The sequence below is a fragment of the Coptis chinensis genome, chromosome 6 (assembly GCF_015680905.1).
Source record: "Coptis chinensis isolate HL-2020 chromosome 6, ASM1568090v1, whole genome shotgun sequence".
Lineage (NCBI taxonomy): Eukaryota > Viridiplantae > Streptophyta > Magnoliopsida > Ranunculales > Ranunculaceae > Coptis > Coptis chinensis.
Window position 1 is genome coordinate 3574876 of NC_141461.1, and position 15176 is coordinate 3590051.

Consider the following 15176-nt stretch of genomic DNA (forward strand, 5'->3'; position numbering starts at 1 on the left):
TCATAAGTTTCTGAAGTCTTTTGCGAAACAGCCGAAACTCAATACGCTATTGTTCCAAAAACCCAAAAGTGTTGAAATTAAACGAAATAAAACAATGCTGATTAGCCTTATAAACTTCTCTATCTTCCATGCTGCTACCATCTTAGCAACTTCTCCTACAATCCTACCTCAAAGTCACCAAGACATCAGCATGCCGAAATGTCAATCTTTTATTTTTTTATTTTTTTATGTCCTTTGTTACTTGACCATATGTCAAGGTTCAAAATATCAGTCTCGTCTCTGTGCCAGATTTGCAGTTGTCTTGAGGCAAATTGGTATATATCGGGGAATTTTGTAAAATCATTTCAAGCTTGGGCAGTGCAAGAGACTTTGTCCAGATTTCATATTACGAGCCAAATAAATAGCCTGGGGACATGCAGCTCTTGCAATTTTCAAGGCCAGCTGAGACACATTGCATTCAAGATTACAATTCCTGCTTGACCCTTAATAGTTGTATAGGGTGCCATTGTATAAAAATCCTACGACCCTGGAACCAGCTACTTGCCATCTCAAATCACATGCAGTCATTTGGATAATCAATTAACCGAAACAATGACTACTGGTGAGTGTGGCAATCAGGCGAGAGAAATGTGGCCTCTCAATTAGTAAAGCAGAACAGATACAAAAAGAATTTTACACTATAGATACCAACTCTGACAATTATGAACTTGGGAAAGGTTGGAAGATTGAGGTGGATATGCAGTGTAAGGAAATAGAGGGTAATGCAACCTCACTATACAGAAACTCTGATTAAGTGATTAATGATTAGCCAATTTGAATATGGTAATAGTTACAAGAAGGGACACTTGTCAGGATTCAACAGATAATTGCTATTGCTATTTACAGAATTCCGAAACTTTTAAGAATTAGTGAATTCTAGAACTTAATGGGATTCTTTGACTCGACCTGAAGACTAAGGCTTCAAAGACCAAATCTGATAGAAAGGCTAAAGCAGTTCACATTAGTTAGCTGTCCACCTACGTGCAAATCTCAATCCTCATCTTCTTCGTAAGTGTCTCTGTGCAACTCTTCCTTCTCCCTAAATTCTCCATCACTTTCAGGCTCTGCTAAACTTTCTCTATTTTGACCAGACTCTGCCTTCCTATCAGATGGCTCATCTTCATCAGAATCTGAAAGTGCACGTTTGCGCCGGTATTTAGTGGATGGAGGATCATTCTGCAGCAACACAGGCAAGATAGAGAAAATGAACTTCTTGCTCTCTGAAGTAGTAGTACTTTATATACAAGTATTAATTGTTAGCACCATTCAACAATTTATGTGCCAACTATTGATCAACCTTTTCCAACAACCACTTTTTTATCCATAAGAAGATAAACAATAACAAGAAGTTGCATCATTAACATTTTTAGCTTCAAGTTTGTGTTAATAACAGTCAGTAGTGTGCGATGTTGACGTCGTGTTAATAGAGTTTAGGATGATAATGATGTTTTTTTAGCTAAAAGAAAAATAGAAAGAAGAAAACATTACCATATCATCTTCAACATCGGAGTCTTCAAGCCCCGCTGCAGCAAGAAGATCCTGTGTATTCTCTTCACCATCATTCTCTTGTCTGTTCATCTGGTCTTTGTCTTTCTCGTGATTGTTAACCAAGTTTGTATCAATATCATCCATGTCGTCGTCGTCCTCATACATGGTGTTAGGTTCAACTTCATCCATTTCATATTGCGGTTTCTTGTCCCGCTTTCTCCTCTTTCCTCCTTTTCTTCTTCTATTCTCACTATGCCCGCCCTCCTCATCGTCTGCATGGGATCTGTCCTTTCTCTTAGAAGCAGGAGTGCTACTTTTCCATTGTTCCTGCAATCAAATTTATTGACATACATATTCATCGGTAAACGATGGTAAACCGAAAAACAATAGGAATAAATTAGCACTAGTGGCAATATCAGGTCTAAACTACTAAAGCTAATGCTAATTCAAATGCTATCATTCATACCACCATTATGACAAACAATACGAAGAAGTTCTAAATTTTCATTATGTGACCAACAACAAGGCAAGAGGTCTTGCCCCACATTGCTTCTTTCATTATGTGCAGGTGGTTCGTTGGGGGTACGGGGGCAGCCCAGGACCTGAATTTTTTAGGAAGTTTCTATTATGTAAAACCCTGTTGTTTTCTTATATATAGTGAAGTGATATGAGGCCAAACAATATCTAATTTTACTAGGGTGAACTAGTGTTACCCCCCTACTAGATGAGCCAATTAGGATTCCCCCCCCACTAGATGGGAAATTAGGGTCTCCCCCCTAAATACACACAACAAAAATTCAGTCAACCCACTTTGACTTTTTTTTTGTGTGTATTTAGGGGGGAGACCCTAATTACCCATCTAGTGGGGGGGAAATCCTAATTGGCTCATCTAGTGGGGGGGGGGGGTAATATTGGTTAACCCATTTTACTATAACAAACAAATTATTTCTGGCCTTTGACGCCCCATGCAAATGTTACATATGCACACATCCATGGATATGTATTCTCCAAGGGTTGACACTTGACACTACGCCTACATAAAACTTACAGAAATTCACAATGAATGAATTTACTTACAAAAGAGTAGCTACCAAAGGCCAAAATTTTGGCAGACTAGTGGGAAAGGACAAGTGTCTTACCTTTTTACGCTCAAATTGTTCTTCTTGTTGCCGCACTTGCTTTATCTCGTCCTCCTGTTTTCTTTTTTCCAACTGCTCCCCCGCCCCACACGATAAATTAGCAATATTACAATAGAAATATATGAAGGTTAATCTGAACTCTAAGGACCAGATAACAGCATATAAATCAAATTATCCAAATCTTGGTTGCTACCTTGCTACTACGTTAATAGATATCAATGGCATAAATGCAACAGCAAAAAAAAAAAAAACCTGATATTTCCTCTGCTCTTCAGCTTTACGACGAGCTTCCTCAGCCAAGGCTACTTGACGAGCAACCTCAAGTCTCTGCCTATTCTGCAGCTCTTCGCGCTCAGCTGCCTCACAATGAACCTTTGCAGCATCAAGCAAATGCTTGCAATATCCAACATGAGTCTCTATCTTTTTTTCATCAAATCCATGAATGTGGTGGTTCGATGCTGCAGACAATTGGCTAAAGACACGAACAGCATTCTTCAACTCTGCCACTGTGGAGCGTACCTGCAAATGTTAGAAAATAAGCTCAATGAAATGCAATTTGACAGAAATAAGAAAGTGAAAAAGATTGTGCATGATCAGCATAACAATAGTAGAGATTACTAGCATAATTTAGACAATTAACTGAACTAATATATTGTCTAAAACATTCGAGTTCAAATCAGCTTGAATATGAAACAACCTTGTGAATACATTGAGAAATTACTCTCTCCAGTGTTCCTATGCAACCATGCATTGGGCTACTCTTGAAGCAAACTTGTTGTATGTTGGAAATGTGCCTCTAAATCAGACTTCTTTTCTCATTTCATTCCCTTGTTGGGAGAATTAGGAGGTGAGGAGGTTTGGGGACAAGGAGTTGTATTAATCGAGTGAGCGAAGCGAACGATTTTGGGAGAAGGGGGGCTATGCGAGACAAAAACCAACTTGGTTGGTTTCTGTCTGTCTGTCCTCATCTTCTCTCTTATTTTTTTTTTGCCCAAATACCTTTCTCCTTCGCCCACCTCTCTCTCTCCCCCCGCATTACCCAACTCTCTCCCTCCGCCGCAGCTCCGCTCACTCCCCACTGCCACGCAGTATACTAGTAATTTATGAAAGGTAAATTTCAAGCAATACATAATAAGCCATCTGCATGAACCTAAGACATCCCACTTGGTAGGTAGCCCAGGCCCGTGGGACCACTCAGAATGTGACACCACTCACTCGGCTACTACAAAAACAAGGAGTTGTACTAATATTTTATGAAAGGTAAATCACATAGCAATACATAAGAAAGGGGTGAGTACGCCACCTGCATGAACCCAAGACATCCCCACTAGGTGGGTACCCCTGGAACCACTCATAATGTGACACCCAAGAGTCCAGGGAGGGTTTCACTCGGCTACTTCAAAAAACAAGGGAAATGCAACAATTTAAATCAACACTGCAAAATAACAGCCCTCTAGTTCACCACAAGAACCTCTAATTTTTTCTTCTTCTTTTTCCCCCTTTTCTTTTTAAGTATTACCCAATCCCCTTTTCTCACTGGTGAAGGGAACCCAAGACCACGGGCCAAACTTCCCAAGTTTTGAGTCTTGATCAGTAGGCCGCTGGACGACCACAAGATCCTCTAAAACTCAAACTCTTCCTGTCTTCACACAAGGATGACCAATAAAGGAATAACTGTGTTCATGACACTACCAACATTTACTTCAATGGATGATATAGAAAAAAACTAAAAACAATTGAATTCAGGTCGGGTTCAGAATAGGGCTCCAACTGGAAGGAATGCACACACAATGAGCTCTCAGGTGCACTTACAAATGGCGAGAAGAAAGAAATTGGGTCACTGACCTCATCTGCAGTCCTCTTTGTCTTCTGTAGTGTAGATGCTGAGAACTTTTGCAATGCAACACCTGCATCGAACCGGAGCGTATAATTTGAAGGTGCCAAATGGATGGCTCTAAGCAACGTCTTCTTGCAATCTTGCCATTGCTCAGCCTCATAATGTGTACGAGCAAGATAAAGAAGTACTTGAGTGTCGGTGTTATAGTAAAATTTCCGCAAACAATTTTGATACTGTAAAAGGCGAAAAGCAAATAATAAGTGTATGCCAAATAGCAATAAATGATGAATAAAATATACATAATAAATGAAAAGAAGGAATCATAAGGTTGACTTGCCATTTTGACAGCTGAGGTAAATTGTCCCTGAGCAAAATAAACATGTGCTAAATTTATCCAAACGTCTGGCATTTGTACAAAAATGCTTCCACTAGCAGCTTCTTGAACCTAAATTAACAAAGATTAAATCAGATCTCAAAAGTTCAATTAGACATGAATGTTCAGACTTCTATCAGGATCTTGAGAACTGGGAAAAGTCGACTCAGCCAACCTGCGTAAAAATCTCTTTGGAAACGTCAAACTGTCCTTTTTCTGCGAGAACCACTGCAGCGCCATTGGCAGCATATAAATTTGCAGGATGTTGAACCAGAACCTACATCATAGCATTAAGTGATATTTGAGGATCTTTGTTGATTTTTAAATACCTCAGCAATTTCTTCAGAATGAATGAGAAAAGTGAATACAAATTAGTTACCAATAATAAAAACCTTGCAAGTGGTAAGGCGAAAAATAACATATGATTAGAAGAAGTGACCTACTGTTTTACAAACTTGAGCTCCTAAGAAAACAATATAATCTTGATACGTTTTTGTTTCTTTTTTGGAAAATGGGTTCAAATGATGTATACATAATAAAGCTAGAGCTTTTGAAACTCCACGTTTTACTGGATATGCCTTGGCTAAAATATTTCAAGCTTTGGGGAGACCAAAATTATTCTGAGTTCATGTACCAATTCAATCGAGGTGTTTGAAGACTACTACTAAAGAACTTCAAGACTATCCTTAAAAAGTAACGCGCTTCACATATTCCAACAATGATACAGAAATATTAAATAAAAAATTAAAAACAGAGCAAACTCCATAAACAACAGAAGCTCTTAGCTAGGTAAAGCAAGGCAAATATATATTGAAGATTTCATAAAAGGATAATGACACTTTGGAATTCAAAAGAGGAAGGGGCAAACAAGAACATCATACTTTAGTGTATAGTTCCTTGGCCTTTTCCAGATGGGTTGCTTCCAGTTTAGCACCTTTTTTCTCCGAACGGGCGGCAGCAAAGTAGTTCCAGTTTCCCTGCAAAGTTAAAATATGATCATAAATCAGTCAGAGACATCATACGTAAAAAAAATTCAACTGTTTAATTTATGAATAACTAAGACTATAATGACATTAAAGAAGAAAAAGAAACAGTACTTGCCATAAACTACACCCACCAGAGAAAGAGCAGAATAAGAATCCTTCCCATCAGTTGCCTCTCTAGCAGCACGGAATGTCTCTTTTGCCTTGAGCCAATCATCATTCTTAAGCTCCAAAGCACCAAGCATTGACAGAGCATCTGGACACTTCTCATTCACCTTAATTGCCTCGCCAATCTATCGGTAATTAAAAGAAGAAGAATATGAACACATGGGATAATTCAGAGCTTCTCTTTTTCATCTTTTTAAATCGTAAAAGAAAAAATCATTTGTAAACACTATAAATACCAATTCAATGCTTAGTTGAATGTTATTCCGAGATTTTGCAATTGCAGCAAGCCTCAGATAAGCATCTTGATAGTCTGGATACTGAAAGGAAACACATAACTAGTCGTTAATAAGGAAAGCATAGTTTTAAAATTTATTCAGCTCCTTTTCATCCACAAAAGGCTTGAACTTAACATGGTAGTACAAACAAATTACCAAAATCCTTAACTTAAGGTTCTAACTGCATGCAACAGTTAGTGTATATAAATTTACTGGAAAGACTTGCACATCTCTTCTGTGAAGCACTGAAGCTCGTTATAAGGGAATACTTGTACTTACTACTTATATACTTTAAACTAACAGTACACAAAAGCATATTATAATTGACAAACTAGACATTAGCTAATGCTTACATAGTTAAATGATTTGAACTTAGAGCAACATATCTCACAGGATCAAATTCATTAGTGGATAAAACTTTTAAGTGTTTCTACTCTTTACTGCAAGTATGAAGTATCATTAGACATTCATGCTATAGTATTCTCAGAAATAGATTTAATACTCCACACTCTGTTTTAGATCATATTCATACTTTTATTTATTGGTTTCGGAAATAATTCTTATTGTTCTAGTTTACAATAATCTTCTCCATGCCTATCTTTTTTTCTAGTGTGATATCACATAAGCATCCTACAAAAGTTGATAAAATATTGAGAGAGAAAAGGACCTTGAACAGTATCAACCGGTATAAGATACTTGCTTTTTCAGCGTCATGCAATTGCTCAAGTAATCTTGCATAATTGAATAGGGTGGTGACTTTATCCCATTGTAGCTCAACAGGATCCCCTCGTTCTTGAAGTCGTTGAAATAATTGCATGTCACAAAATTGATCAGAATCAACAGCAGAACTGCAAAATTTTCCATCCACTAGATCAAGCCAAACACCATTTCCCAGTGCCTCCTTGAATGTTTGCTTAGCCAACTGTGAGAGAACAAATGACTATTAATTGGGTAATAAAAGTAAAGTACATTCACTTTAAATCTTTTTCCGCTTGAAATTACATGCAGTTTAATGATCAATGCATCGCTTAAAAGCCCACACAAGAAGTACAGAATGAAGGCTAAAAGGGATGACCACAAAGTTTCAATTGAAAAAGAAGAGGAACAAAATAGGAAAAAAGAATAAAAATGTTCTGCAGAATCAAGTTGTGATCAAACATAGGACATGAGAAGAAAACCATTCTTTCACCTCAAAATCTCCTTTATCAAAGTGAAGAACTCCAATATTGTTGAGCAGTTCAATTGGTGCTTTCCCACCACTCTTTTTAAGAAGACTCCGTGCCTGTGAGACCATAAAATGATTACCAGAGGCTAGAAGATGAGACTCATGACGAGCGTAGGTGAAGTGCAACTTTAGCAATGAAGTCTATAAGATGCAACCAGAAGATGTTCCAAAATGATGAAGCAGAACCAAGCAATCTGGCAAGTATAACAAAGATACAACTTACAGTTTTAAAGGCATCTAGTGCAGCTCCTGCATCAGACGATATTAGCAATTCACCCAGCTCTAGAAATGCCTGCAGTATGAGCAAACATATTTGCTTAGTAAACAAGGTTTTCTCTTCAGTGCCACATTCAAAAGTATGATAGGTATGATAACTGCACAAAAGCCATAAAGATGTGAATGATCTGGCAAGAAACTAAATATCATCCTCCTCACTGGTCATCAGATTTTCAACATACAAATCTCAGTTACCTATGAAACAAATACTTGAAATATCAAACTAGCTAACATGCAAAAATCATGTGGCAACCCAACATGCTAGAGCAGAAACAAGAATTTGAATTACCATATCCCAATAACAGTTATCCACCATGGCCTAAAAACTAAACAAACCACCGTGGAGACATATCTTCCTTCAAAACTAAGGTACGAGCTCTATTTACCAATAGCAACAAGGATATGGAACTTTAATAAGCATATAACAAAACATCATGATGCAGGGTATCAAGCACAGAATGACATAACCATGCAAGGGATCTAGATTTACGATCCCTTCTAAGCATATGCATCTACTGTGCAGCTACCCAAACATATAAAACCAAAGCATACAATGAGAAAACACTACCTGTGCATCACGGGGATCAATTCTTGTTGCCTTCCGAAGTACATCTAAGGCCTTCTCAGTTTGGCCAAGTTGAACATAGATATGCCCAACAACCTATCATAACAATTAAGTTTTGCTGACTAACTGAAGGACATTGAAATTGATTAATAACTGAAATAATTGAAGCATCCTTTCATTATGACTCACTCTCAAACTTTCACCATTTTCAGGATAAACCTCCAAGACCTTCTCAAAGTTTGAAAGAGAACCTCTGAAATCCCCCAACTTCAGTTGGACTTGTCCCAACCCTATTAATAAATGTTTAAGCGAAAATCGATTACAATGAGAAAAGTAGTAAACGCCATGCAACTGATAAAATTAAAATATTGACTGAGCAAATTTGGACTTAATAGTACTGTACAATACAGTGAGAAAGTATTGATGAGAATATTTGAAAATTATAATGACAATTGACCACCAAATAATGTTTCCAAGGCATATGGAGGTGAGAAATAGTGACTAAGAGCACGCACCAATCAGGCAAGGTACACATACCGATATAGAAGGAACTAAAATATTGATGAAACGTGGAACTTGCCCCACCCTAACAATATATACTAATACTTTATGCTTTTCACACAGCTTCAAGCCAGAAAATATGTTTTTCTCTCTATAACAATGATTAAGAGGAAAGAGGTGGTTGAACCTAAAATTCAAAAGTAAAATTTAAATAACGAATCTTATCAATTTTTAAAAGAGAAAAAAAAATGATAATCAGATTTGTAGGTACGACCTGATCGCAAATAATAAAAGAAACTAAAAGCAATCAAACTGTCAAAGAGCAGAAACACATCATATTTATAAATGTTAAGATACATAAATTTCAACAATCTGAAATGAACACCCACCGTAGTAAGGCAACACAAAGTCATGAGGCCTACTAATTTCCTTGACAGATGCCATGTAATAGAATCCAGCTTTCTCATAATCACCCTACAAGCATAAAAATGGCATTGTTATTGACAACCCAGGAAAGAGGTAAAAGATGTGCGCACAAGGAAGAAGCTTGACACATTCACAAGCTTCTGAGAACAGAGTTTGATATTTTCCACCATGTCTTACTATTATTACTTCATTTACTTTTAGGGGGTTGGGGGAAGGGTCAAAATGGACTTATCGTTCTAGTAACATTCCGAGATATCCAAGAAGTTTACATATGACTACAATGGTTTATCAAAGGACACTGGTATTTCCTTTACTGGGCCATCTCAGGACTGGATATTTAGATAGCAGTTTTACAAAAAGACAGAATCACATCAATATAGTAACATTTATTTATATTTCGTATATATAAATAAGACAAATTAGGATGGGATATCCTACAAAACATTGTAGGAAACAAGAAAACACAAAAGAATGCCAGAAAAAACAGAAACGCTACAAAAGACTCTCAAGAGGTAGTGCCAACTGAAAAGAGATCTTGTAGAACTGGATAAAGGAGTCTTGCATGAGAAGCCACTAACAGACTAACAGAACAAAATTTTCACTTTTCACTCATCATTTATGTAAAGCTGGTAAGATTATCTCGTAAATTTGACACCTCCTAGTCCGATCAGTATTATTAATAAGAGGAAAAAAACTTTAAGCTCCTCGTCCCATCTTTATCTACATCACTCAAAGGGAAGAGAGAAACAAGCAATAAACTAATCATTTCCAGACCTTGGTATGGTATGATCTTGCCAAGTTGTAGAACGAGTGTGACTTCTGAAGACCGGGCTCGCTTACTGCTAGTGCAGTATCGGTGAGTCTCTCAACCGCATGATGTCGACCCGTGAAAAAGAAGTGGTTAGCTAAATAAATTAATGCCACTGCACAGTATGGGTATATCTCAAAAGCTGCTTGCATTTTCTCCATTCCCTTTTGAATTTCATCACCTACCAAAAATGTGATATACCATGAGAACTTTTACAAAGAAAGTATTCCGGTCTAGTAAAAATCAAAAAGGATATATACATACCTTTATTTATTTGCAAATCCATCAATCCAAGTGCCACAAGGGCCTCTACATTGTCGGGGTCTAACTACAAAAAGAAAATTTGAAAACTAGGCGCTGTTAATTGAAAATTTGGTGATAAAGATCTATTCACATACATGTACCACTCAACTACATTAACAATTTACTTCACTTGCCTGAAGAACACGCTGAAAGGCCTGGCGAGCTTTATCAAACTGACCTAGCTTGTAGCGACAAAGACCTATTCCAAGCCTTACAGCTCCAGGACAACTAGGATACACCTTCAATGCCCTCTTAAAAAAGTTCACACAAAATCACGTCAAATATGGTTTTCCCATACTAGAGGAGGTGTCAGGTTAGTTGCATAATAGGTGAAGGAACACACCTTGTACAGCTCTAAAGAATCTGAGTAGCGTCCCCGACTAAACTGTACACATGCCTACAATAAATATATGAAACTATGAAAACAACTTACATCAAAATATCAGAAAAAACAACAATTAAGTATGCAAAATTCCCTCCATATAAGACACATTCATAGAATATGTCTAGAAGAAAATAAGAGGAAAATAATGTGGTAGCCGTCAAATAATTTGGTTCTTAGCCGCATAATTGGTGAATATTATCAAATCGGTTAAAATCTGAGTTTATTTCTCCCTCATACTTCTAAATGCAAACACATACTTGGAATCTGTGAGGAGGAAGTCTGCAAGGGACTTGCTCTTCTATCACATGCCCGAAAATGGTGCTTGCAAAACTTAAATGCCTATTTATCCCCTTAAAAAATGGAAAACAAAAAGGGCTAATCAATTCATGCACCTGACCCAGAAGAGCAGGAACATTATCCTTATTTCCATCCAGTACGATTTTAAATGCACCGGATGCCTGTTCCAAGTCACCCTTGGCTAGTAAAAGCTGACCTGTGTACATAAAGTGATTATTATTATTATTATTATTCATTTATTTCCTTTATTCAAAAGTAGTAGTACAAAGTAAGGATGGATAAAATAATTATAGCCGCATTTTATGCCTTGCTTGAGTACAAATCAACAATCCTATACCATTTATATCCCATTAGAAGCCACATCCTCACTAGTTAACTGCTTCCAAACCAAACATCAAGGAACTCAAATGAATCCTATTATTTGGGGTTCTAAGTGACATCATCATTAAATCAGTTTACTGTGTCAATTCAACAAATCAATGTAAGTGATGCTTACTGAGTTACTGTGGCTCTCAATGTGAATATAAATATAAATTTAGCATAAGTTGATGCAAGAGACTACGGTAACCAGGCTTGTAAATATAAATTCAGAGCATAAGTTGATTAACAACACCTTTGCCAACCCAAGTAGACGGCTCGTGAATGTCGATCCTGGATGCTTTGTTATAGTACTTTGTTGCAGAAATAAAATGGTCATCCTTTTTCGCACCCTTGCTCTCACACTTTCCAAGGTAACTATGATAGGCCCCAAGAGCATTTAAAATGGCTATCCGGTCATATTTTACATCAGCATAGTACTCATCAATTTCTGAAATATACAGAAGATAGTGGGTAACAAAACAAACTCATGTTACTAATTTGATAGGTAAGAAGAAATACATTACCAGGACTCGATCCTTCCTCCAAAATTTGTTGGAATTGTTCAACGTATCCTTGTTTGAAGTATTCCCTCTGTATCATTATCCATAACCATAACAAACGGGTTAACAAAATCGACTTTATCAATCAAAACAGTAAAAATAAACAATCAATTGTTAAAAAAAAGTAGTAAAGATAGAATCTTTTACCGCAATGATGAGCCAGAGATCAAGAGAAGCTTGTTCAGCTTTAAGAATATCAAGAATATCATTAGCATCAAGAGGAAGTTGATTTAAAACTACTCTTACTTCTTCATCTGAATGTTGTACTGGTATATAAACACAACCCATTCTTGATTACTAGTTTACAATTCTCTGCTCTCGTTTTGAAGAAAGTTGAAGAAGATGAAGTGGACAGACCTCAAATTTCATATATATGAACGCTGATATATCGGACTTCTAAAATTAAAAATCTCTGATATTTACTTGAAATAAATCCCATATATCGAAATATCATAAATATCGACTTATCATAAATATCAAATGCCAAAACAGCATGTCTTCTCTTAAACGGATTATCAGTTAACGGACATGGTATTTTGAACAGCTTATTTAGTGTCTTGAACAGCTTTCATTTACGGTTACTAATGGTTGTGGCAAGACACTAAGGGGCTATTTGTTTTTTTGGGTTAAGTTATAAGAGGGTCTTATAAGACCATGTGTTATAAGAGGGTCTTATAAGATGGTCTTATAAAGTGGTTTGTTTTTCATTTTAAGTTCCTCTTATAAGCACTTTTAAAAATAGAAAAAACAAATATATGACATCTTATAGATGATTATTTGACAAATATAACCCTATTTTACATCACATTTAACTTGAATATATTAATTTGAAATAAACGTATAGTTTGATTTTCGGTTTCAAATCAATTTTGATAATTAGAATATCGATTTTAGAAAACTACCTTAATTGGCGGTGGTAGTGGTAGTGGTCTTAATAGCACGGTGGTAGTGGTAGAAGTGGTGATGATATTGGTTTTAATAGCACGGTGATGGTGGTGGTAGTAGAAGTGGTTGATGTCTTAATAGCACGGTGGTGATAGTCTTAATAGTACGGTGGTGGTGGTAGTAGAGGTGATGATATTGGTCTTAATAATACGGTGGTAGTGGTGGTGGTGGTGATTTTAATAGCACAGTGGTGGTGGTGATTTTAATAGCATGATGGTAGTGGTGGTGGAGGTAATGATGGTGGTGGTGATGGTGGTGGTAGTGGTGGTGGTGGTAGTGTCGGTGGTGGTGGTGGTGGTGGTGGTGGTGGCGGCAGTGGTGGCTAGGGTAATAGAGTTATTTGAAAAATAAGATAATGAAAAAGAAAGAAGAGAGAAATGAGGCTAGAGGTATATGGATGGGGGTGTTTGAGTCATTTTTTGAGTTATAAAGACTTATAGAATGAAGTAGATCTAATTTTGGTGACTTATGTAATTGGAACCCCTTAAAAGATATTTCTAGTAGAATGCCTCTTATAAGAGGCAAAAAACAAACCAAAAAAATGTCCAAAATCACTGGGCCACATCTTATAAGAGGGTCTTATAAGAGGCAAAAACAAATGGCCCCTAAATATAATAAGTTGTTCAAGACACTATATAATATGTCCGTAAAGGGATAATCCATTTAAGAGAATTTCTGCCCAAAACAGTTACAACCGTTGATGTTGTGCTTGGAGATTATACGGACATGTATTTCAATGCAAATCGACGGGATGGTTGGACACAATTTTGGGACAGCAAAACCAAATGAATTTTTACCATCTCAGAAGAATGATGCTTGCATCGAAAAAGAAGAATGATGCCACACTAGCCAGTTCATGTTTTTTAAGTCTTGGTCCTTCTTTACTTATCGTGGTATGACGTATGAGTTTTAAATGTACTGTGTATTGGTCATGGAAGTGACTAGTGAGATTATATAAGAAATATCTTTGATTAATAACCAGTACATGTATACATGGATTGGTGGATATATACATCTGCATTTTTATTTTATTTTTCGGTAATCATACATCTGTATTTGATCCACGGCATACATCTTCAAGTATCTAGAATTCTAGATTGATAATGGATCCACACAGAAATTTATTGGTAAACACTGCCGTCAAATATATATTACCTAGTGCAGTGCACTATCCGGCCTATAACACGGCCTTGTGCTGAAAAATACAATTTTGTGATAGCCACGCCATATTTTCCTACGGGGACCTCTGTGCTATTTAGCATGGGTACCCTCTCGTATTCTCACCATTTCGAATAAACAGTTTCGAGTATGTAAGAGCATAAGACATAGTGTATAGCATTGATATGATTGGCCATGGACGATGGTCTTAAAAAAGGCCGAATGCTGCCCACTCGGAATTCATGGCTGGTGGTGGAGGTGATCGTTCAGATAAGAAAGAAGGGGACTCGTCCGACGGTGAGAGAGACTTCTCAGTTGAAACAGACCATCGAGCGAGTGTCTCTAAATCTGACACATAACCCAACTCCAATTCAGAACCAGCCTTATTAATGTTCTTCTTGCCAACTTTATGTTTAACTTTAACCGAAGGACTCGGGAAGCAGCCTGAGGATACAACACTAGAGGTTGTGGATATGGATCGTTGTGAGTTGAACCGATGGAAGAGCCTACGACCGGAGCGAGTTGGAGTTATGGATTGATGTGTGGAGTCAGAGTAGTAGAATTCAGAAGGTGGAGGTCTAAGCTTTAGTGGCGGGGCATGTGATGTACCATTTGGAGATGCCTTGGGAATTCCGGGCTGAACTTCCCACTTGAATGGTATTGACCCTGATCTCTTGAAGGATTCATCGATGACCATCTTTAGTTATCTATTTTTCACAAACCAATTGTAAGTTATTTTTCTATATGTTAAAGGCATTTTATATGCACTCAATGGTTGTTCGTTATAGGCGAAATTGGTGGGGGGTGATAAGCAAATGTGGGGACAATGGAAGAAATTTTGAGGGTGCTGTGTGATGTGGATTTATGTTCATTTTTCTTTGTGGATTTGGACTGAATGCACTAAAGTCATGTGTACCGGCTTTGAAGTTTGATGTCTAGTGGAGGGATGATGAATTCATTACTTCTTGACAAAAAAGTTTAAAGACAAAAATTGCACTAGCTAGTTAGAATGTTAGATATCATTATAAAAATATTAATAAGGATTTTGCAGAAAACGCCATTACC

At 37.1% G+C, this 15176-nt stretch overlaps 2 protein-coding genes across 2 annotated transcripts; both read right to left on the minus strand.

Annotated features, from left to right (window-relative positions):
• Positions 1 to 759: 759 nt before the first annotated feature.
• On the minus strand, positions 760 to 12374 carry ELF8 (binding protein). Its single transcript, XM_086569542.1, has 24 exons — positions 12156 to 12374; positions 11973 to 12039; positions 11702 to 11896; positions 11184 to 11284; positions 10750 to 10803; positions 10541 to 10657; positions 10368 to 10431; positions 10070 to 10284; positions 9259 to 9343; positions 8558 to 8658; positions 8372 to 8464; positions 7751 to 7819; positions 7492 to 7584; positions 6970 to 7224; positions 6264 to 6344; positions 5994 to 6152; positions 5758 to 5853; positions 5052 to 5153; positions 4841 to 4948; positions 4512 to 4736; positions 2919 to 3185; positions 2667 to 2738; positions 1528 to 1854; positions 760 to 1215 (listed from the first exon to the last, which is right to left on the minus strand). The coding sequence occupies exons 1-24, from the start codon at positions 12294 to 12296 to the stop codon at positions 1030 to 1032; spliced, it is 3273 nt and encodes a 1090-aa protein (XP_086425668.1). The 5' UTR covers positions 12297 to 12374; the 3' UTR covers positions 760 to 1029.
• Positions 12375 to 14205: 1831 nt separating this feature from the next.
• LOC147490821 (uncharacterized) lies at positions 14206 to 14814 on the minus strand. The gene has a single exon (XM_086569549.1). The coding sequence runs from the start codon at positions 14806 to 14808 to the stop codon at positions 14320 to 14322; it is 489 nt and encodes a 162-aa protein (XP_086425675.1). The 5' UTR covers positions 14809 to 14814; the 3' UTR covers positions 14206 to 14319.
• Between the last annotated feature and the right edge of the window lie 362 nt (positions 14815 to 15176).